This window comes from Heloderma suspectum, chromosome 2 (assembly GCF_057233095.1).
Source record: "Heloderma suspectum isolate Gila_16-S chromosome 2, 16-S_ref, whole genome shotgun sequence".
Taxonomy (NCBI): Eukaryota; Metazoa; Chordata; class Lepidosauria; order Squamata; family Helodermatidae; genus Heloderma; species Heloderma suspectum.
In genome coordinates this window covers 367337086-367358740 of record NC_139459.1, presented here as the reverse complement: position 1 = coordinate 367358740, position 21655 = coordinate 367337086, and the positions used below count along the sequence as shown (strand labels likewise).

At 45.5% G+C, this 21655-nt stretch overlaps 1 protein-coding gene and 1 pseudogene across 10 annotated transcripts; both read right to left on the bottom strand.

Moving 5' to 3' along the window:
* Positions 1 to 4172: 4172 nt before the first annotated feature.
* Positions 4173 to 21648, bottom strand: LOC146355921 (uncharacterized). Of its 9 annotated transcripts, none has more exons than XM_084830866.1 (8): positions 21464 to 21648; positions 21220 to 21327; positions 13414 to 13554; positions 10037 to 10546; positions 9720 to 9846; positions 9217 to 9287; positions 8610 to 8736; positions 4173 to 6427 (listed from the first exon to the last, which is right to left on the bottom strand). In XM_084830866.1, exons 4-8 carry the CDS (start codon positions 10448 to 10450, stop codon positions 5352 to 5354), a joined length of 1815 nt encoding a protein of 604 aa, XP_084686992.1. In that variant the 5' UTR covers positions 10451 to 10546; positions 13414 to 13554; positions 21220 to 21327; positions 21464 to 21648; the 3' UTR covers positions 4173 to 5351. The 9 variants fall into 9 exon arrangements, with proteins under 9 accessions (XP_084686992.1, XP_084686990.1, XP_084686991.1 ...); XM_084830864.1 differs by lacking the exons at positions 21220 to 21327; positions 21464 to 21648 and adding exons at positions 11135 to 11204; positions 13738 to 13799; XM_084830865.1 differs by having other exon boundaries at positions 21220 to 21648.
* On the bottom strand, positions 4179 to 5237 carry LOC146355922 (glucose-6-phosphate exchanger SLC37A1 pseudogene; annotated as a pseudogene). The gene has a single exon (XR_014787208.1). The product of XR_014787208.1 is annotated as a glucose-6-phosphate exchanger SLC37A1 pseudogene (transcript).
* Positions 21649 to 21655: the final 7 nt, after the last annotated feature.

The window sequence follows — 21655 nt, the reverse complement described above, 5'->3', positions numbered from 1 at the left end:
ATCCAAGGCTTCACAAATGGCCACCATTTGCTTCCTGTGGTATTTTGCCTTTATCAGCAGTGGAGGCTGGTGGCTCCAATGCCAGTGGGTGGGGTGAATCTGCTCCAGGTTTCAGTCAGAACACTAAAGGAGCTATCCAAAGCGCTGTCCTCCAGAGTTCTGACTGAAACCCGAAGCAAATTAATCGCCCTACTAATGTTGCAGCCCCCACCCCCGCCGTTTATGAGTGATGGTGAGGTTAAAGGGAAACCCCCATCTGTACCTTATTCTCGTCTCTCTCAAATCTGCTTATAAAAGCACTGTCTCCCGTCCTGTCAGCGGTGGCTGGTGAAGTTTGCAGTTGGTGGGCCAATTTCTTGGTTTTGGTTTTGCATGGCATGCATCACTACAACAGTTCCAGTGGCACACGTGTCCTACATGTACACAAAGCACACGTACCGTTTTCCGTGCATGTGCGCATATGTGCACACTGTTGGATAAAGCGGGGGTTCTCAAACTTTCTACCCCGGGGCCCACTTCAGAGAGATGAAAACGACCAAGTCTCACCAGTCGCAAAATGATGTTGCAGAGCCAGAGACAGTCACAAATGGTGACAGCTGGAGGTACCATAATCGGCTGGCAATGACTGGTAACATATTTTGATACTAATCCCTCCTTGAAAATGGCTAAATTCTTTGCCACAGCTATTTCCTTGCAGCAGGGAGTTCCATAATTCAGTTTTCTTCAAGTTAAATACAGACATTGGCTCTGGAGGTATTATTACTCAGCCTCATTTCAGGAAGAATTTGCCGGTCCAGATGCTCCAAGTCTACGTGTGCTCATGGCCACTTCTCCTGGTGTCCACCGGGCTACCTGCCTCTCCTGATTTTAATTTTATTCCTCATGATTATGTTTAAAAATTAATGAGAGACTGCCATGCTACAAAGCGAAGTGCCGCCCTTTATTTGGGTTAGTCTCTCTTAGCTTTGCTGACTGGGATACTTGGTCTGGAGTCAAGGGAGATTCAAAGGCCAGGCGGGTGCGGGTGCTGTGGTCTATAGGAGTCCCCTCTCCTGCAGGCTCCCTGTCCATCTGACTACTGGTCTGGACCCTTGATCTGATCCAACATAGCTCTTCCTATGTCTCTTCTTATAAAAAATGGCCGACAGTGCAAAGGCTGCTGGGATGCATGTCCACCCATCCGGAGGACTGCAAGTTCCTGTGGGAGGGAGGATGGTTAGAGAATGGTTAGTCTAACCATGTTGCAGAACATGGTAAGTAACCACTATGCACCATGGTTAGTCTAACCACCTTCCCCCAGTGTGCATCTGAACAGGGCCATTATGTCTGACTTTTAAAAAAAAGTTCTGTGAAACATACATGAAATATTGGAACAAGAATTACAGTTTTGGCAGTTGGTGTCTGTACACCACCACATTGAAGTTGAAAGGAAACACACCCAGATGGAAGCGAAGTCAGGACTTTCAGCTGTAATTCAAGGGGTTTGGCAAAATTGTGGGGCGCTAACCAATCAGGAAGGACAGCCAGTGGCATGCACACACACCCATCGTTGGTGGCTCATAAGTAATGGAACAAACCAACATCATGTCAAACTTAAGGATCACCTTTAATACCTGGATGAAAATCCTTTGCAGTCAATGACTGCCTGAAGTCTGGAACCCATGGACATGACCCAGTGCTGAGTTTCCTCCCTCGAGATGCTTTGCCAGGCCTTCACTGCAGCTGCCTTCAGCTGCTGCTTGTTTGTGGGTCTTTCTGCCTTCAGTCTTGTCTTCAGTAAGGGAAAAGCATGCTCTATTGGGTTGAGATCAGGTGACTGACTTGGCCATTGAAGAACATCCCACTTCTTCGCCTTGAGAAACTCTTGGGTAGCTTTTGCTGTATGTTTTGGGTCGTTATCCGTCTGCAATAGGAAGCGGCGTCCTATCAGTTTGGCAGCATTCGGCTGAATCTGAGCAGAAAGTATAGCCCTATACATTTCAGAATTCATCCTGCTGCTTTTATCAGCAGTCAGGTCATCAATAACACCAGTGACCCGGTTCCATTGGCAGCCATACATGCCCATGCCATAACACTGCCTCCACCATGTTGGACAGATGATGTGGTATGCTTTGGATCATGAGCTGTTCCTTTCCTTCTCCATACTTTTCTCTTCCCATCATTCTGGTACAAGTTAATTTTGGTTTCATCAGTCCAAATAATCTTCTTCCAGAGCTGGGCAGGCTTTTTAAGGTGTTTGCTGGCAAAGGCTAATCTGGCCTGTCTGTTCTTGAGCGTTACCAGTGGTTTGCACCTTGTTGTGAAGCCTCTGTATTTATATTCATAAAGCTCTCTCTTGACTGTAGATGTTGACAATGACATGCCTACCTCCTCAACAGTGTTCTTGACCTGGCTAGATGTTGTTAAAGGGTTCCTCTTCACCCTGAGCAGAATTCTGCGGTCATCCACTTTAGTTGTCTTCCGTGGTCTTCCAGGCCTTTTGCTGTTGCTGAGCTTGCCAGTTAATTCCTTCTTTTTCAGGATGTTCCAAGCTGTTGTATTGGCCACTCCCACTGTTTTTGCTGTCTCTCTGATAGGTTTATTTTGTTTCCTCAGCCTAATGATGGCCTCCTTCCAATATTTCTGGCTCTGACTGTATCTGCAGACCTGAAGCAAGCTATGCAGTGAAATGAAATTTTAGGGTATGACCAGGAAGAAAGAGTCCTGTGTCAACTCTTTAACATTTTCTTTTACAGAATAATACAGAAACGTTTCTCTCTGCCTTTGGAAAGATTTTTCTTATATGTAATTTGAATAAGAATTATCCTGTACAAGATATTGATGTACAACTATGAATATCTCAATTATCATCAATAAAAACACAGAGTAGCATAGCTAAGTTCAGTTACTGAGTGACTAAGGTCTTGAACAATCATGTTGTTTCTCTGACAAGACATTGTTTGTGATAAGGGCAACTCTACTTAGCTGCATTCAGGACCAGGAATCAAGGTCAGTCAACTATATGAAATGTATACTAAGGCTTCAGAGAAAACCACCACAATACAAAATGATGAGGAATTCTGGGGAACACAGAGCACCACAAAAGCAGGAGCTCCATTCACTTCAGTGGAGCTCCACAAAAGCATCATTCACTTTAATGTTGGAAGTAGTTCTATAACAACAAAATGAAAAAAAAAAAAAAAGCCCTGGTTGGCACAGTTAGTATGAGCACTCTGGAGTGACTCATCAGGAGACTAATCTTTTATTTTTCAAGTGAATCATTGGCTGAGCAGCAACAGCTCAACTGGCAACGTCGGTGGTGGCCCAAGGTGATGCATTATTTACTTTATAATGCCCTCAAAAAAACTAAACATGGCCATACAATAAAATATATGCCATCACTGAGATGAATGGTTGAGGCTTCTTTTCATTCAGCCTAGATCAGTAACAGAAATTCAGTGGGCTGGCAGATGCTACTGCCTTACGAAACAGACAATATTGGTAAGGATGCTGTTTTCCAGTTGCATACTCACTGAAATCAATGAGACTAAACTCCAGAAGTGGAGGACTGGACAATGCCTTGTGTAGAAAAGCCCAGAATGCCCCAGCTTATCTTTTTGATCGTATAGTGTGATAAATTAGTGGTTAATCCTGGATAATGGGGACAATCTGTTGTTGTTGTTTTAATAATGGAGCAAGTAGCACATATTCAACAACAGTCATTCCTAGCAAGATCAGACTTGATATGAAGGACACTTTGCAGTGTGCCAAGAAGAATTAGCAAAATGTTGAGCAAACAAACATCCAGTGTTGATTAGGTTTTCTGCTGGCATTCTGTAACAAAAAAGAACATCACCCATGCAGTATAACATTCACTTAAGACGACGTTAGTATCAAGGTACATTTTCTTTGGCTCAGTTCTGCTATAAAATACACAGCAGCTCCTTTCTTTGAGGACACCCCACCTTCTTGAGACATTGGTATATGTGCAAAATAAAGGCGGTGGTGGGAGAAAGATATATTAGTAAACCTCCTTCCCATAAGAGTGCAAACCATTTCAGAAAGTCTAACACAAAAGCAGAAGAATATTTCCACAAAGACCAGGATCCATAAAAACATGTGAAGGATGGATTCCTCCCTTCCCCGTCCTCCTGCTTTATTTTTGTAGCAGAGGAGCGCCCTTCCTCTCAAGGGGATAACTAGGCATTCTGGATCACATCCAAAGTCGTCAAAATAATTATCTTAAAAACACAGATAAAGAGTTTACTCCTCGCCAGAAGTTTGACCAGTTTGGTAAATAACAGGCAGAGAGAAAATTCTACAACTCCAACGAAACTCATAGCAGACTTTCCATTTTCAAGTCCCTCGCATAATCCATTGTTATGACTCAGCAGCTTTGTGCAGTTCTCACTGTCAGTAGCAGACAACGCATCTCTGGATGTGCTTCTCACGGTGCTTAATTTTGGTTTTTGAATGCTGAATCTATCTGACCCATTCATGTAACTTTTTGAACTACTGGGTGACGTATCTGTACAATTTACATTCTTAAGGTGTTCAACAACAGGAAATAAACTATACCCATATTAAGATATCAAAATGCCAGGCACTACAAAAAAACAGACTTCAGCAGGTAGATATCCAGTAGCCAGCTACTGAAGATCCTAAAATATTCCCTATGGAAGTATGGGACTTCCATAATTCCATTATCAATCCTCTCCTTCCTTTCCCGAACTAGTTGCCAATGCAAGTAGCTATACTGGGCCAGCCAGGAGTTTGCACAAATCCATAAGCCACCTGAGCCATGCTGTAGAACCATCGGCTGTGTATAATATAGAAATAGCCACATCCAAGCATCACAATGAAGAGTCTGCTGGCAAACATCCACCTTGTGAGATAATATTGGAGAGGTATCCCTCCCCTATTATGTCACTCAGATACATTCCAATTGCATGAGAATGTAGGAATAAAGTCTTCAAGGCTCCCAATCACTATTATCACATGGCTTCCAACCACAGTGGGACTCATTCAGTAACTTTTTAACAGACTGAAGATGGATGGCATATCCTTTGTCAGTGTTATCCTCAGTAACGTGTGGAGAAATGCTTATGCAGTTCTCCCTTAACTATACTGACTGATTTCCTTGAGAAGTGGAAACTAACATGCAGCAAAAAAGTCAGGACAGCTCCGACAGCCCTGTACTTGGAAATGTCTCTTGGAAATGATGTAATTAAACAAATCCTAGGTGGAAGCTCAGCCATTTACTTCAGTACCAGTTTCAAATTTTAGTTGGGTGCTTCAGAAACTCGTTCCAAGTTTTCAGTAAACAAGATGTAATGCCGGCCAATGTCCTTTACATTTCTTCTTTGATGTTATCAACCATCACCATGAGTGGCTATTTTTCCTTCCGAGTGCATATCCAAAGGAATGGTGCTGATAGCCCCCTCTGTGAATGTGAGACGTATCTTCTCACTGAAGCTCTTTCCACACTCCAGACATTTATAAGGTTTCTCCCCTGTGTGAGTTCTTTGATGAGAAATGAGATTTATCTTGTGACTGAAGCTCTTTTCACACTCCAAGCATTTATATGGTTTCTCTCCTGTGTGAGTTCTTTGATGAGAATTGAGATGTGTCTTCTGACTGAAGCTCTTTTCACATTCCAAGCACTTATATGGTTTCTCCCCTGTGTGAGTTCTTTGATGAGAAGTGAGAGTTCTCTTCTCACTGAAGCTCTTTCCACACTCCAAACAATGATATGGTTTCTCCCCTGTGTGAGTTCTTTGATGAGAAGTTAGAGTTATCTTCTGACTGAAGCTCTTTCCACACTCCAAACAATGATAAGGTTTCTCCCCTGTGTGGGTTCTTTGATGACAAGTAAGGGTTTTCTTCTCACTGAAGCTCCTTCCACACGCCAAACAACGATATGGTTTCTCCCCTGTGTGAATTCTTTGATGACAAGTGAGATGTACCTTCTGACTGAAACTCTTTCCACACTCAAAGCATTTATGTGGTTTCTCCCCTTTGTGAATTCTCTGATGAGAAGTGAGATATTTTCTCTGACTGAAGCTCTTTTCACACTCCAAGCATTTGTATGGCTGATCCCCCGTGTGAATTATTTGATGACAAGCAAGGTCTGTTTTCTGACTACAGCTCTTTCCACACTCCAGGCATTTATTTGGTTTCTTCAGTGTGTGAATTTTGCAATGAGCATTAATGTTTGATTCAGAATTGACTGATTTCCTATGCATATGGAAACTATTCTTTTCCTGTCTTTTATGTATTTTTTCTTGGATATCATGGTAGCCGTTGCCATGAGAAGCAAAGGAATTATCCCTCCTATTCTGATGTATTTCAGTTTTCCTTCTCTGCTCATTGCTACTTGTAAATTTGTCTCTGTTCAGTGACATCCCACATAGTTCTTTCTTATTCTCCACTTCCCACCTGTCACATTCTGGAATGAAGACAAGAAATTGGTAAAAGCCTCTGTTAGCAACAGAACCTCAAATAACTGAGCATCCTCAATTAATTATTTTGATAAAAGGAACAATGGAAGGCTTAGATGGGATACAGTTTTTAGCATACTGCCTCTGTTGACTGCCATTAATTGACTGTTGGTGTGGCACAATGGGACCAAGAAGACCTGGGTTCTACTTTCAGCTGAGAAATTAGATGTACTGTGTGTTTCTGGGCCAGTTACCCTCTCTCAGCCTAGCCTATGTCACAGACTTTTTATTAGGGTGCTCGTCAGTCGGGCAGATATTGCAGACTCCAATGAAATCTTGCAAACATAAGAACATAAGGCCAAGGGTCCATCTAGTCCAACATTCTGTTAACACAGTGGCCAACCAGCTGTCGACCACCAACCTACAAACAGGACATGAGCACAACAGCACCCTCCCGCCCATGTTCCCTGGCAACTGGTGCACATAGGCTCACTGCCTCTGGTATTGGAGGTAGCATATAGCCATCAAGACTATCATTCATTTCATTTCATTTCATTTCTGCACCACCCAATAGCCGAAGCTCTCTGGGAGGTTCACTAGTAGCCATTCATAGCCTTTTCGTCCAGGAATTTGTCCAGCCTCCATTTACAACCATCCAACTTGGTGGCCACCACTACATCGGGTGGTAGTGAGTTCCATAGTTCCACACTCTGCACTGTGTGAAGAACTCCTTCCTTGTATCTGTTCTGAATTTCCCTCCAATCAGCTTCATAGGATGACCCCACGCTCTACCATTTTGGGAGAGGGCAAAAGATGTCTCCCTATCCACACTCTCCACACCATGCATAATTTTGTGCACCTCTAACACATCTCCCCTTACCCTCCTTTTTTCCAAGCTAAACAATCCCAACTGTTGTAACCTTCTCTCAAGGGGGAGATGCTCCAGACCCTTGATCATTTTAGGTGCCCTTTTCTGCATCTTTTCCAGCTCTATATCTTTTTTTTTATGTCGTGACCAGAACTGTACACAGTATTCAAAGTGTGGTCACACCATAGATTTATACAGGGGCAGTATGATGTTGGCAGTTTTATTCTCAATTCCTTTTCTAATTATGCCTAACATGGAGTTTGCCTTTTTTACAGCAGCCACACACTGGGTTGACATCTTCATTGAGCTGTCCACCACAACCCCAAGATCTCTTTCCTGGTTGGTCACCACTTGCTCAGATCCCATCGGGCTATACTTGAAGTTGGGATTACATGCATCACTTTATACTTGCTTACCTTGAACCGTATTTGCCATGTAGATGCCCATTCTCCCAGTTTGGAGAGATCCTTTTGGAGCTCTTCACAATCCCTTTTTGTTTTAACCACCCTAAATAATTTGGTGTCATCGGCAAACTTGGCCACTTCTCTGCTCACTCCTAATTCCACATCATTTATGAACAGGTTGAAAAGCATTGGTCCTGATATAGATCCCTGTGGGACACCACTATTTACTTCCCTCCACTGGGAGAATTTACCATTTATGCCTACTCTCTGCTTCCTGTTCTTAACCAGTGACTGATCCATAAGAGGACCTGTCCTCTTATCCTATGACTGCTAAGGCTGCTCAGGAGTCTTTGGTGAGGGACTTTGTCAAAAGCCTTTTGGAAGTCCAAGTAAACCTAGTCTACCACATCACCCCTGCCTACATGTCTATTGACCCCCTCATGAACGATAAAAGGTTAGTGAGACAGGACTTACCTTTGCAGAGGCCGTGTTGATTTTTTTTCAGCAGGACTTATCCTTCTATATGTTACTAATTTTATCTTTAATAATGCCTTCAATCAATTTACCTAGAACAGGCGTTAAGCTAAGCTGCCTTGAAAATGTGCACGTTCTGGGCTGCCTCTCCCAAATCAATGTTTTGCAGCAGGTGGTTACTGAGACCCTGAGTGTTCTTGTGAAAAATGCTGTGGTATGTTTGAGGCTTGTGTCTTTAAGCTGCTGTCTTAACATAGTGTTAAATCATTTGATGATTTTAATATAAATTAAGGAAACTTAGCTGTTTCTTTTTGAACACCACTTTCTGAGGGCTATGTCCTAAAAGGCAGCCTCAAAATACCAAAAATTGTAGTATTATCTTCCCCATGATTATGCCATTTGGAACCCAACAGTACCATTAGGCAGGAAAACAGGGAGAGTTACCAAGAGAGGCAACGATCCCACGGTTCTCCTCCATAATTTGCCTGTGCAGGACAATCTGGTCAGGATCCAGCAGTGCCCACTCCTCCTCCGTGAAGCACACAGCAACCTCCTCAAACGTCACCAGACCCTGGAGGAAAAAATAAAGTGTTTCCTTCTCAAACATAATGTAAAATGTTTAGGCTGGGCATTATCGTGCAGGATTGAAACTTGCTTGCTGCGAAACCCAGTTGCTGGGGGATCAACAGCAAGACATGGCTGTGGCCCTCCTGTCCTGCTCGTGGCTTCCCAAGAGAGATCTGGTCGGCCACTGTGGGAAACAAGGTGTGGAACACTGTGGGAACCGCCCAGAGAGCTTCGGCTATTGGGCGGTATAGAAATGAAAAGAAATAAATAAATAAATAAATAAGAAAGAAAGAAATGAAATGAAATAAATAAACAAGGTGTTGGACTAAAGGGGCCTTTGGTCCCATCCAGCAGGGCTCTCTGTATAATCTTAGCTTTGCCAGAAGGAAAAAGGAGAGAGATGTATTCTGGCCCTGGGAGGGGAGCAGGGAATGGAGGCACCCAGGCTGCTCCCTGCCTGTCTCCCAGTGATCCTTCTACCTACCTGACCCGGTTCCATTCGATTACAAAGAAGAAGAAATAGCAGAGTACTCATTGCTGGCCTCATTCCTGCCCCTGTAGGAGACAAAGGTGGTGATAAACTAGAAGCATGTTGTTCTCTCAGAGATTGAGATTACAATCCTAAATTCAAGGACTAAATTCAAGGACTTGCTTCCCAGTAAAATGCATAGAATAGCACTGGAAATGATGCAAGTACGCACGTGCATCATGAGATGTGTTCCCCGTGATCTGTATATTGGGTATTTATACCTATTTTATAGTTATTTTGGATAAAATGCACCTCTCCCCATTTGAGCTCTTGGCCACCAATCAAAGTGCTAGCTTCATTTACAAAGCCTGCAAGCGTTCAAAATTGAAACATGTATTTGAACCGTGGAAAAGGCTGGAGACATGCATAATCCACCCAAAATACTCAGGGATTTCTTGCAGTCTCCAGAGTGGGAGACGAAGCTGAAATATCCTGCCCTTCCACAAATGAATCCTTACCCTGCAAGGCAGCACATCCGTCACCCTCCTGCCTGATCCCTCTTTGTTGAGGGCTCTCTCTGGTCTTTGATGGAGCCTTCTCTGCTGCAGGGAAATCAGGTCCCACTTCTGCAAACAGACTCTGCACCTGAAGCAGCAATCAGGATCCAAGACACAGAATTAGAAGGCTTAGGAAAGGACTGAGAGAGGCAAAAATGTTGGGGGCGAGGTATGGGCCATCTCTCCTCAGGTGATTTCCAGAAGGGGCTGGCCGATTAATAGAGGGTTTGGGGACACCACCCCTCACATTCCTGTCTCCTTGGATGAAATGCTCTCACCTGCTGCTCTTTCTGCTTCTTCTCCTCTGCCTGGCTCAGGAGGAAGCCTTCTGCCAGGGCCACTGCCTGGGAACTGGTATCTGCTCCACATTCTCTCACCCAGCTTGCCATCTCCGCCGGCAGGATGCTCAGGAACTGCTCCAGGATCACCAGGTCCAGGATTTGGTTTTTCGTGTGTCGCTCTGGCTTCAGCCACCGATGGGAAAGATTGTGGAGTTGGTTGTAAACACTTCGGGGCCCCTCAGTCGCCTGATAGCAGAACTGTCTGAAACGCTGGCGCTGTATGTCTGAGCTGATCATGTCCTCACCCTGGATCTTCTGCACCGTTCTTTCCCAGAATTCCCCACTGCTCCTGGTCTTAACAGCATCAGGGGCTCTTTGTGCTTCAGGGCTACCTGAGTCTTGCTCAGCCATTTTTGATCCGTGCTCCAACAGGGCCAAAGGACGTCCTCCCTCTTCTGCCAACCTTTCAAGTCAATGAGGCACTTAACAGGTGGTACTACTAAAGCTCTGCAAAGTCAAGACATGGTTCTGTTGAAGAATTATAATAGATTCAGGACAAGATGAAATGTGCAGGACTCGAGCTAATAAGCAGGTCTGTCCCAGAAGGAAAGCCAGGCGAATGCCAAGATTACAAGAGAGGATCCTTGAGGACGATCCTTCACCTAAGAACTACTGACCAAGGTGCTTCAGTTGCTTGGGAGACAGAAGATGTCACATCTCCTCCTGCACACACTGATCTGCCTTTAGCTATTCCTCCCCCCACAATTTCCCTCTCTCATTCTTCCATTGAAGCCCTGCCCATTCCTCATCCAAAGCCCCCAGCTCCTTTCCATGACACCTTCTGTGGCTGCCACATGCTCCTTAAAACCCTTTTACACGAAAGTACCTTAACACTGGATCAAATTAAGTCTGTCATTCCATTTGAAAGAAATTGGAATTAGGACAGGATTTTACTTCCTGTCTTCTAGAATTTGACTTGGGCTAAGAAATTTGACTGTCTTGACACAATAGAGTGCTGAGTTTTATATACAAATGCATTATTTGCACATACAACCAGTAAGGTTGAAATAAGGTATATTTTATTATCATACATACCATTCATACTTAATACAGAAATAGAAGAGTTAGACTTTCAACAAATCTGCAGGCAGAGACCCTGTTCCCTCTGTCATCAAAAAGAAGTTCTGTTAGAGTTGAGACAGAAGGCAGGAAGTTCACCCATCAAGTAAATTTTTCTTTTATAACTGTAAGTCCTATGCCAACCCTTTATACTATACTTGGCATTTATTATGCTGTAAACTTACTGGTTATTAATATTATAAGGTGGTCTAGCTTCATTTAATCCCCTCACTCTAAATCTAAGTGCTTCCCCCCCTTGCAAACTTCATTACTGATGGCTTAGCTAATTCCAGAGAAACTCGAAAAGTCTCCAAATTCTCCTTAAGCATCTTGTCTCTGAACGCTGCACTTAGCAACATATCTAAAAAAGGTGCATTAACCACAAACATTTTTACATGAACCTCTCTTTTTTTACAAAGTCACAAGATGACTCTGCTATCCAAATAAGCACTTCCCAAAATTCACTCCAGTTCAAACAAGGCTTACAGAACCAATCTTTTTTCAGGCCTATTAGTCTTTGGTTCAATTAGGGCACAATCCTATTCAGATAGGCGGCTGCCTCCGAACTTGGAGGCAACTGTCTATCCAATGCAGGGCAGGAGAAGCATGGAGGGGATTGTTCTCTCCGTGCTTCTCCTGCCCTGCATTTTTGGCTAGACAGCCGACTGTGGCTGCCTAGCCATGGGAGGGCTAAGCGGGGGAGGAGGCTGCTGTACGACACATTGGATGTGTCGTACAGGCATTTCTGTCCTCCCCGCCCAGTAATGCCCCCTGGGAACACCCCATTTTGGCTGCTACAGGATTTTGCGATCACGGAGCACAGAAGTGGGGGAAGGTTGGTTCTCCGGGAACCGACCTTGGAGTGCAGGCTCCGAGGTCGGTTCCTGGAAAATCAGATATCCTATGGCCGTCTAGCCACTGACTAGCAGCCATAGGATTGATCCCTTAGCTATCCCATTCTATACCTATCTTTTGCTATCTTTACTGCGTTTATAAATAAGTAAAAACCTTATGCCAGGTTCATATAGCCGTTCGCCTTACAATACGCTCAGTTACAATGCCTCATAAGCTTCCTCCAAGTTAGGGAAGCTTTGGCGATTAATCACCTGATTGTTTAAAGTCAATATATTAATCTACCAAATTCACATATGGCTAGAAATGAACACATAACATTTTCCTTGTTTTAGACACACTTTGCTTTATATTAAGTAAGTAAGAAGTTGCATAACAGTTTCCACTAATTAGCAGACGGGGCCACATTCCTAACTATCAGAGCTAGTTGTTATACTGAGCTAAAGTTCACACAGGACACAGCGTCCTGCTTCTGAGTAGACAACAAGCTTTGTGCCTCACAGAAACTGGGATTGACCAGTTGTGCTCTGTTGAGATCTTTTTCTTTCCTTTTTACTATGAAGATTTTTTTTAAAAAAACTTTTTCCGTTCTCTTCTTTTTCTCTCTCCCCATTCCTCCTCCTCTTCCTCCACTTTGTCTCATCTTTCTTGAAATGATTCCCTGGAGAGGCCCCTCTTTGTAGGTGTGCATCTAAATGTCTGTGCAACACACAGCTGGCCCAAGATATTTTTCTGCCTGCAGCAAATGCCTTCCCACCTGGCCCCAAGTCAAAAAACGTGGCACCCAAGGCTGGCCTAGCAACACCAGACAGGCCGCTTAACAAGATCAGCCTCGGATGGCCTTCTCCCTGACCCATCAGAGAGCTAGACTGGTGAGGACAAGGGAGAGGGCCTTTTCTGTGGTGGCCCCCACTCTGTGGAACTCCCTCCCTAGGGAACTCCGCCATGCCCCCTTTTTAATGAGCTTCCGCCGTGCATTAAAAACGTGGTTGTTCAGGCAGGCATTTGGGGTGCGTTAGGGTATTTTAGAAAACGTTTTTATTGTAGAATTTTATTGTTTTAAACTGTTTTATTATACACTGTACATCACCCAGAGTGGCTGGGTGACCAGCCAGATGGGCGATTAATAAATTTAATAATACATAAATAAATAAATTTCAGCACCTGAGGGGAAAACCCCACAAGCTCCTTTCCCCCTCCCAGTAAAAATTCAGCAGCAATCAACCAAGGACACAATCCTACGCATGCTTAGACAGAAAAAAAAAGTCCCACAACTCTCAGCGTTCCCCAGCCAGCAATGAGCCGTTGGATTTTTTTTTTTTTGGCCTAAGCATGCACCCTAAATAACGAAGAATCTGCTGCCCTTTCAGGGCGACCAGTGGGGCGGGAGATTGGGGGCTCACCTGCCTAGCCCAGCTTGCGTTGCTTTTGTCAGTCCAACGGAGAACCAGGGGAGCGTCTCAGTCACATGCGGGATTGCGTCAGGGGGGCGCCCTGATATTGTGAGGGGAATCCCAAGCGGATCAGCCGCAGAGGTCTCCTCCCTATGGGGTGAAATGGGGGGGGGGGTTCAGCTCCCCTCCGTGACGGGCAATCAGATCCCCCTCTGACACGGCGGGGGTCGAATTGGGGCACCTGCCCCACCCCCTCCTGCCCTCCATGTCCCTCCCCCTGCCCTGCGGCTCAGGGGCCCCCTTCACCCCAGTGCACAGGGCGGGGGGTCTCACCTGCTCTCTTGCAGGGGGCGCCGCTGCACCACCTGGAAGAGGCTCAAAGTCCTCTTTCCTCTGGAGGAAGAAGGCGGGACAGGAAGGGCCTTGGGGGGGGGGAGTGCATGTCCTGTGGAGGGCACAGCCCCTCCCTTCCCCAAATCCCCATCCTCTCTAGGACTCCAGCTTGGTCCCTTTAACCCTTGGATGGCCAAGCAACAAGATGCTTTCTCAGCGTCCCTCTAAGCAGGACGGGGGAAACATCTTGCATTGGGCCACGTTGGCTTCTGGCTTCCCCAGGGTGCTGCTGGCAGCGATTTCTCTTTCCCGTTCTGGACATCTCCTCTTTTCGCGGAATGGATCTGTTCAGCCAGTGGGTGCTTTGGTTTTGCTTGCAAAAGATTGTTCTCTGTTTAAAGGCTGTTTTTGGCAGGAGGCTCAAGAGGCCGCAGGAGGTTCAACAAGTCAGCCCAACCGAAAACTTCAGGGGTTTCGGGGAGAAAGCTACAGTTCCATCTGCTCAGGAATAAGCCCCATTGAATTCCATGGAGCTTACTCCCTGGTAAGCGTGTGCAATATCCAGGGTGGATTGATTTAAATCAGCAAGAAAAAAGAGCGAATTACTGATTTAAATCAAGTTTTCCACTGAAACATTTTCATATGTTTCCTGAACAATGGTGCAAATTTGACTGCTATGGCATGTTAATTTACAGCTAAATAGAGTATTATTTAAACTGTTTCATTCTTACAAGCAGGCTTGGCTTTGCATCTCTTTTTCTCATAGCATATATAGGGTCTTCCTGATGGCCATCACCCATGACAGGTTGAGGTTAACAGTACAATCCTATACATGTCTCCTCAGAAATAAGTTCCATTGAGTTCAGTGGGGCTTACTCCCAGGTAAGTGAGTATAGGATTGCAGCTTTAATATAAGAATACAAGAAGATGCACAGTGGACAATTTTCTCTTCACTTTTTCTCTTCGCTCCTTTTTGCTTCACTCTGTCTTGGCCCAGCCTCGTCCTCACAAAAAACAAAGCAGCAAGTAATAATGAAATGCCAATGACCCTTAAAGGCAGCCTAAAAATAATTTTAAATTAAAAAAAAATCAGCACAGAGCAACAATCCTATCTATCCTGTGTCTTTGCACATGTGACTGTAGTCAGAGAAACTGAAAGCCCAGAACATACCAAAAGCAAGTGCTCTTAGGCTGAACAGAACCATTTTCATGAGATGAACAACTGAGAGAGGCTTCATCCTCTCAGGGCATAAGAATCTCATGCCTGAAGAGGAGAAAACGAAATAGCAGCATATCATCTTTTGACTGGCAGCGCTACACGCCATCTGTCTGGAAGCATCCTGAGACAGAGAGGGAGGGGGATTGCTTTGGACTCTGGAGACACCTTTTGGAGTGCCTAAGCGGCTTGCCTGGGGATTGGATACAAGCAGTAGATTTACTGCTCATGGGACTCTTTCAGCTCTGTGTCCTGACCTATGCCCCAACTGTAAATTTGCAAATACACCCAACTATTATAAAAATATGATGAGCCGCCAGTGACTTGTTCTCTGTTGATGGGCAGGATTGAAACCAATGGATGGAAACGGCTGAGAAGCAGCTGTCAGCTAAACACTAAGAGACACTTCCTTACTGTAAGAACTGTTCAGTTGTGGAACAGACTCCCTCAGGAGGTGGAAGGCTCTTCTTTGATGGTGGCATCGAAGCAGAGGCTGAGAAACCAACTGTCAGGGATTCTGTAGTTGCCAGATTCCTGCACTAAGCAGGGGGGTGGACTAGATTATCTCAAGGTGGATTCCAACTCTTAAAATTCTATCCTGCCTTAAAAATATTCTTAGCAAAAGTGCTCTGCAATTTAGCTTTTGTATTTTATTACATTTCATTTTTAAAACCATCCTTCCTCCAATAAACTCATGGTGAGACCCCCACTCTTGCCCCTTATCTTCCCAACAACCCAGTGAGCTAGGTTAGGATGACAGAGACTGGACTCAGATCACCCAATGAGCTTCAGAGTTGAGTGGGGAACCGAACCGAGACTGACATCCAGTGCTCTAGCCACTGCACCACACCAGATCTGGACAAATAAAAGCTCTGCATGTAGAAAACTAGCACAGCAGGGAACAGGAACAGGTCTTCCTTATATACTACTTCTCTTCTTACAGGGAACTATTTTTTATATGGAAGAACATTCCAAAAATGGGATCCCTCTATCTTCCATCTGACATGCTACAACTTACCTTCTTGTAGTTGTTTACTGCTGCAACAATTAATATTTGTTACAGCTGGGGGGGGATAACCCCCATGTTTGTATGGTTGTTACTTTAGAATTTGGGAGACCACACCTGTCAAAACCAGCTAATTAGAGCTGGATCTACACATGCACCAGAATGAGGTGGTAGCCTGGACTGTACTACTTTGGGCTGCTGGTAGGGGATGCCATGTTGAAATACTCTTGTAATTAGAAGGGGAGAACTTAATTCCCTAGAAGCAGAAAACTAGCGCAACAGAGAAAGTAGTGGGCTAGAGCCTCTCTGCTAGATTTTTATTTGCAGGAAATTTTGTTTCAGGTTTTGTTGTAGTTGGCGAATATTTGAGAAATGATATCCTCCAACATGCAGTCCTGCTTTAGGATCACATGAGGTAGGGTTAAGCTGAGAGGTTGGAAAAGATGATCTCCAAGGAATCTTCCAGCTTTGGCGACCTTTTAGCCCTCTGTTGTCTGAATGCAAAACTACAATCCACCTACTGCTTCAAGGCCACCCTACAACAATATAAATGCACCTGGAAACAGAGGGAGGATCATCAGCAGAGACTGGGATGATGTTGCCTTATTCGCTGGTGCTTCTCAATGAATATTGTCTAGCCCCTTGTCTCTACAAGGTCCATTCACTGTTGACCATGCTCCTGCCCCAAACTGTCTTCCTCTCTAGGAATAACAGTTCTATTGATTTAACCGTTGGAGTCCCCTGAATCAGTGAAAAGAAAATCGAGTTTGTTTCTGGTCCCCCATCCCCTTCTCCAAAAGGTGCAGAAATTGTGTGTGTTCTTTTACTTGAGACAGTGCATTCACTCACCCCCTTGCCTTACTCCCCTCTGTATCTTAAGAAGGGTCCTGAATTTTAAATTTGTAGATTTGACTTTACATTGGACTTTTTTTCAGTGCAGCGATGAACCAAACCTCCCACCCCAATCTTTCTAGAAATATCTTTGAACAAAGAACAGGGTCAGCCTAGACACCCAAATCTGCATCTTATGCATTTCAGGCTGACTTTCCAGCTTCCCCTGCCCTATAGCTCCACTTATTTAAAAAAAAGTGCTGTAAAGATCACCTGGAGGATGGATGCATGACCAGGTCCTCCCAGGCTAAGGATTGGTCAGTTTGAATTCCCCTCCCCTGGAACTGTCCTGTCCCATTGAAATGCTTTGACTCTTTGAGATTTTCCTTTGTTCCCCCCCACCCCTATGGAAAGCAAAGAGGCAACATCAGCCTAGTTCTGCCAGGTAGCCCCAGATTTGGACCTCATCCTTCCCTCAACCTGTAAGCTGCTTTGGTGAGTTCCTCTTAACGATTCCAATAAGTAAGTTTTACCTCTTTCATCTTTACTATTGTTTAAAATGACTATTTCTCAACTTCTGTCTGCTTGGGTCTTTAATAAATATACTGCATTGGAAAATGGAGTTGTTTTGATTGTCTTACCTAGCTTGGAAGTTGATCTAACCAAGCAATGGACTGCTTGGCAAACACGCTAACCACATTGTTAAGGAGTTTAAAGGATGATGACTGACCAAGAGGGAGATCGTGGAGCTGTGGTGGACAGGTCAATGAAAATGTCAACCCAGTGAACTGCCACTGTGAAAAAGTCAAACTCCATGCATGTTAGGCATAATTAGGAAAGGAATTAAGAATAAAACTGCCAATATCATACTGCCTTTATATAAATCTATGGTGCGGCCACACTTGGAATACTGTGCACAGTTCTGGTCACCACATAAAAAAAAAGATATTATAGAGCTGGAAAAAGTGCAGAAAAGGGCAACTAAAATTATCAAGGGGCTGGAGTGTCTCCTCTTTGAGGGAAGTTTACAACAGCTGGGATTGTTTAGCTTGGAGAAAAGGAAGGGAAGGGAAAGGTCTACAAAATTATGCATGGTGTGGAGAATGTGGATAGGGAGACATTTCTCTTCCTCTTTCATAATGCTAGAACAGGCGGTCATCGCATGAAGCTGATTGGTGGGAGATTCAGGACAGATAAAAGGAAGGACTTCACACAGCACAGAGTTGAACAATGGCATTCACTTTCACAAGATGTAGTGATGGCCACTACTTTGGATGGCTTTAAAAGGGGATTGGCCAAATTCCTGGAGAAGGCTATCAACAGCTACTAGTCCTGATGGCTGGCTATATGCTACTTCCAGTATCAGAGGCAATATGCCTATATACACCAGTTGCTGGGGAACATGGGTGGGAGGGTGCTCTTGCACTCGTGTCCTGCTTGTGGATTTCCCATGGGCAGCTGGTTGGCCACTGTGTGAACAGAATGCTGGACTAGATGGACCCTTGGTCTGATCCTGCAGGCCTCTTCTGATGTTCTTATGTTCTGAAAAAGGGGCCTGTCTTCCTCCATGTATAAAAAGCCATAAGCCTGTCTTCTTTTGTGGGCAGGTTATTAAAAACTGGGAGTGGTAGCGGCACTACTGCTGAGGAAGACAAGACAAAAGGGTGTCTTACAGCCTGTCCTACCTTGCAGAGTGGAGGTACAGACATACTGATTTGTCACAAGTGCCTAGTAACTTTAAGCACTTTTGAAATAAAATATTCCAATGATTAAAAAAAATTACAGGGGAATAATTGTACACCCAGGCTGAGGGAGAATGCCTTGTGACTCAAAAAGATGTATGCTGCATTATGGGCATTTTGCTTCTCATTATTATTGTTTTGCTGTTGGTTAAATTTGCATCCTGCAATTCCTAGGATGGCCACACGAATTGTGAAAAAAGGAGGAAATGTATCACCAAAAAAGGGTAAAAGAGGACACCGATTTGCATAAAATGTGTGTATGCTAATTCATATGTATAGATGCAAATTCAGAAAGAATGATAGTTTAAAAAGCAAAATAGACCTGGCTCGCATGACACAAGAACCCACAATAAAACAACCCCTGCTATGAGGTTGTCGTGTCATACGAACCCAGCATGATGGGTTAGGTGTGGGTTATTAACCATGAACAACCCACAGCTTCTTATTGGGTTGTGAACTGTGGGTTGTTTAAACCATGAGCTTTCTCTGTTCCTCCACACCTTTCACTGCCCACAGGTGGCCACCGCTTGCTCCTCCTCCATCCAAAGCTGTAAGTACGCCCACCCTGCTGGTTACCATAACAAGGTTCAAAGGCTGAGAAGCAAGTATGAGTGAGAGTGCTGCACTCGTGGCTGCCATAAACACGATTCTGCAGTGTGTCATCGAAAATCATGACTGCGCAGAGGAGCTTTTCCAGCAGCATTTGAGGTTCCATAGGGCGGCTGTCGGAGCCTTGCAGCAGCACCTTGACTCAGTCGGAGCAGCAGAGGGGGCAGTAATGCGCTTTGAAAGAGACCGGCTCCGTGGCCGTATGCGAAGCCTGAATCAGATGCACCAGAGAGTGTCCGCCACGATGGAACAGACACGAGCAGCCATAGCAACCATTGCTATGGCTGACCACCTGATCGCAGACCTGACCTTGATGCGCCGCTGGACCCTGCCACGCACAGAAGCTGTGTGGGCCTCGATGCTCAAGCTAGACGATTGGGATGATGCACGTTTCCGTGGAAGTTTCCGGATGTCACGAGAAACATTTGACACTATCGCTGAAGAAATCGGCCCAATAATCCAGAAGCAAAATACGGTAATGCGCCAAGCAATACCAGTCAAAAAAAGGTTAGCACTGACACTGTACAAACTGGCATCCAACCTGGGCTACCTTCCGCTCAGTAACACCTTTGGAGTCGGGAAATCAACAGCCTGTGAAATTTTCAGAGAAACAGTGCGGGCCCTGAACAAGCTCTATCTGGCTGACATCATAAAGGTGGCAGATGAGGAAAAAAATATCGAAGGGTTCTGTGAGCTTGGGTTTCCTTGTGTGGGGGCAGTCCTGGATTCAGCCCATATAAGAATCCTTGCTCCAGAGGGCCAGGGCCCAGAGTGCAGTAACCGGAAGTGTTTCTACAACATGGTTTTGCAGGCAGTTGTAGACGCAAAGGGCAGGTTCATGGATGTGTACACCAGTGTTTCCGGAAGAAGTCGCGACACAGGTATCTTTTGGAATTCACCTGTGGCAGATAAGCTATCCACGAGCACGTTCTTCACCAGTCTCCCTGTAATGGTGAACGGGGTCTCAGTGTACCCTCTCATCCTGGGCAACGAGGCTTTGGGGCCTCAGCCTTGGCTCATGGCACCGTACCACGCTCCAAGAACACCCAAAGAAGAAAACTTCAATTACTACCATAGCAGGGCAAGACTACCAGTGGAGGGAGCGTTTGGGCGACTGAAGTCACGGTGGTGCTCTCTTTACACACTTCTGGATGTTGAGGAAGATCTAGCAGCAGATGTTATTGTTGCGTGCTGCATCCTCCACAACCTCTGTGAATCCAAGGGGGACGTGTTCCTGCCGGAGAACCCACAGCTGCCTGGACCCGGGGATGAGAATGATGCCATCCCCATCGATCCTCAGCCTGCTCCGTACCCTCTGAATCCTCACCCAGAAACACAGCGTGAAGCGCAAGCACGACGCACGGTGATAGCTGACTTCATCTGGGACCGTTATCCACATGTTGTTCGTGGCTAAGTACGGCGTGTTCCTGTGCCAACAGGCAGCCAGGGCTGTTTTCCAGATCACACAGCTAGAAGGTGCTTTATGACCCCGGTGTGTCCTCATGGAAGGTTCGGCAGCCCTGCACTAGATGACATGCTTGCTTGCCTCCCATGTAACCTGAATGAGCTGTTAGTAAAACGTGTGGGATGATCTGCATCAGAGGTGTTTTTTGTCCTATAAACGTATGAGGGGAGCCTGCCTCCGCGAGGGCGTCACAAGGGAGAAGCACCGGACGGACAGAACGGGGGCAGGGGATGGTTTGAAGACCGCACTGAGGGGAGGGGGTGTCTTCCAGGGCCTCTCAGCTGCTTTGCATGGGAAAATCAGCAAGCATGCATTGCGGGGGGGGGGGGTGGAAGACAGGGAAGCAACAGAGCCGTGGGCACTTTGATGTCGTCACCAAATGGGAGGGGAAGGAGCGGAGGGAAGCATCGCAGCGGGAGGAGGGAGCGCGGATGAATGACGGGCTTGTCTGGCTGCAAGCACTACCGGGTTCCACAGCACCAACCCATAAGCAGGTGGGGGGCAGTTTTGCAGCTAATAAAGGCTTCCCGGGGAAGCAGGTGGCCCAGGGTGGGGGAAGGGTTTCCTTGGGACAGCACAAGCATCTCCAAAAGAGGCCGAAGATAATACATACCCAGAACACAGAGCAGGCCAGAGGTGCAGAGGCTGCTGATACAGGTGGCTTCTCGTTATGTGCAAACCGGGCCACAACCTTTCCTGAAGTTCCTGCGACCTTCTGAGCCTGAAGGGAAGAACAGCCTTTAAACACAGAACGACATTTTACAACCCAGAACAAAACACCCACTGGCTGAACAAATTCATTCTGCAAAAAAGAGAAAATGTCCAGAACAGAGAAGACAAACTGCTGACAGAAGCACCGTGGGGGAAGCCGAAAGGGAATGTGGTGCAGCGCAAGATGTTTCCCGATCTCGCTTGGAGAGATGCCGAGAAAGGATCTTGCTGCTTGGCCAGCTAAGGGTTAAGTGAGGTGAACTAGATTCCTAGAGGGGAAGGGGAATTTGGGGAGGAAGGGAGGGGCCATGTCCTCCGCGGGAAATGCACTCCCCCCC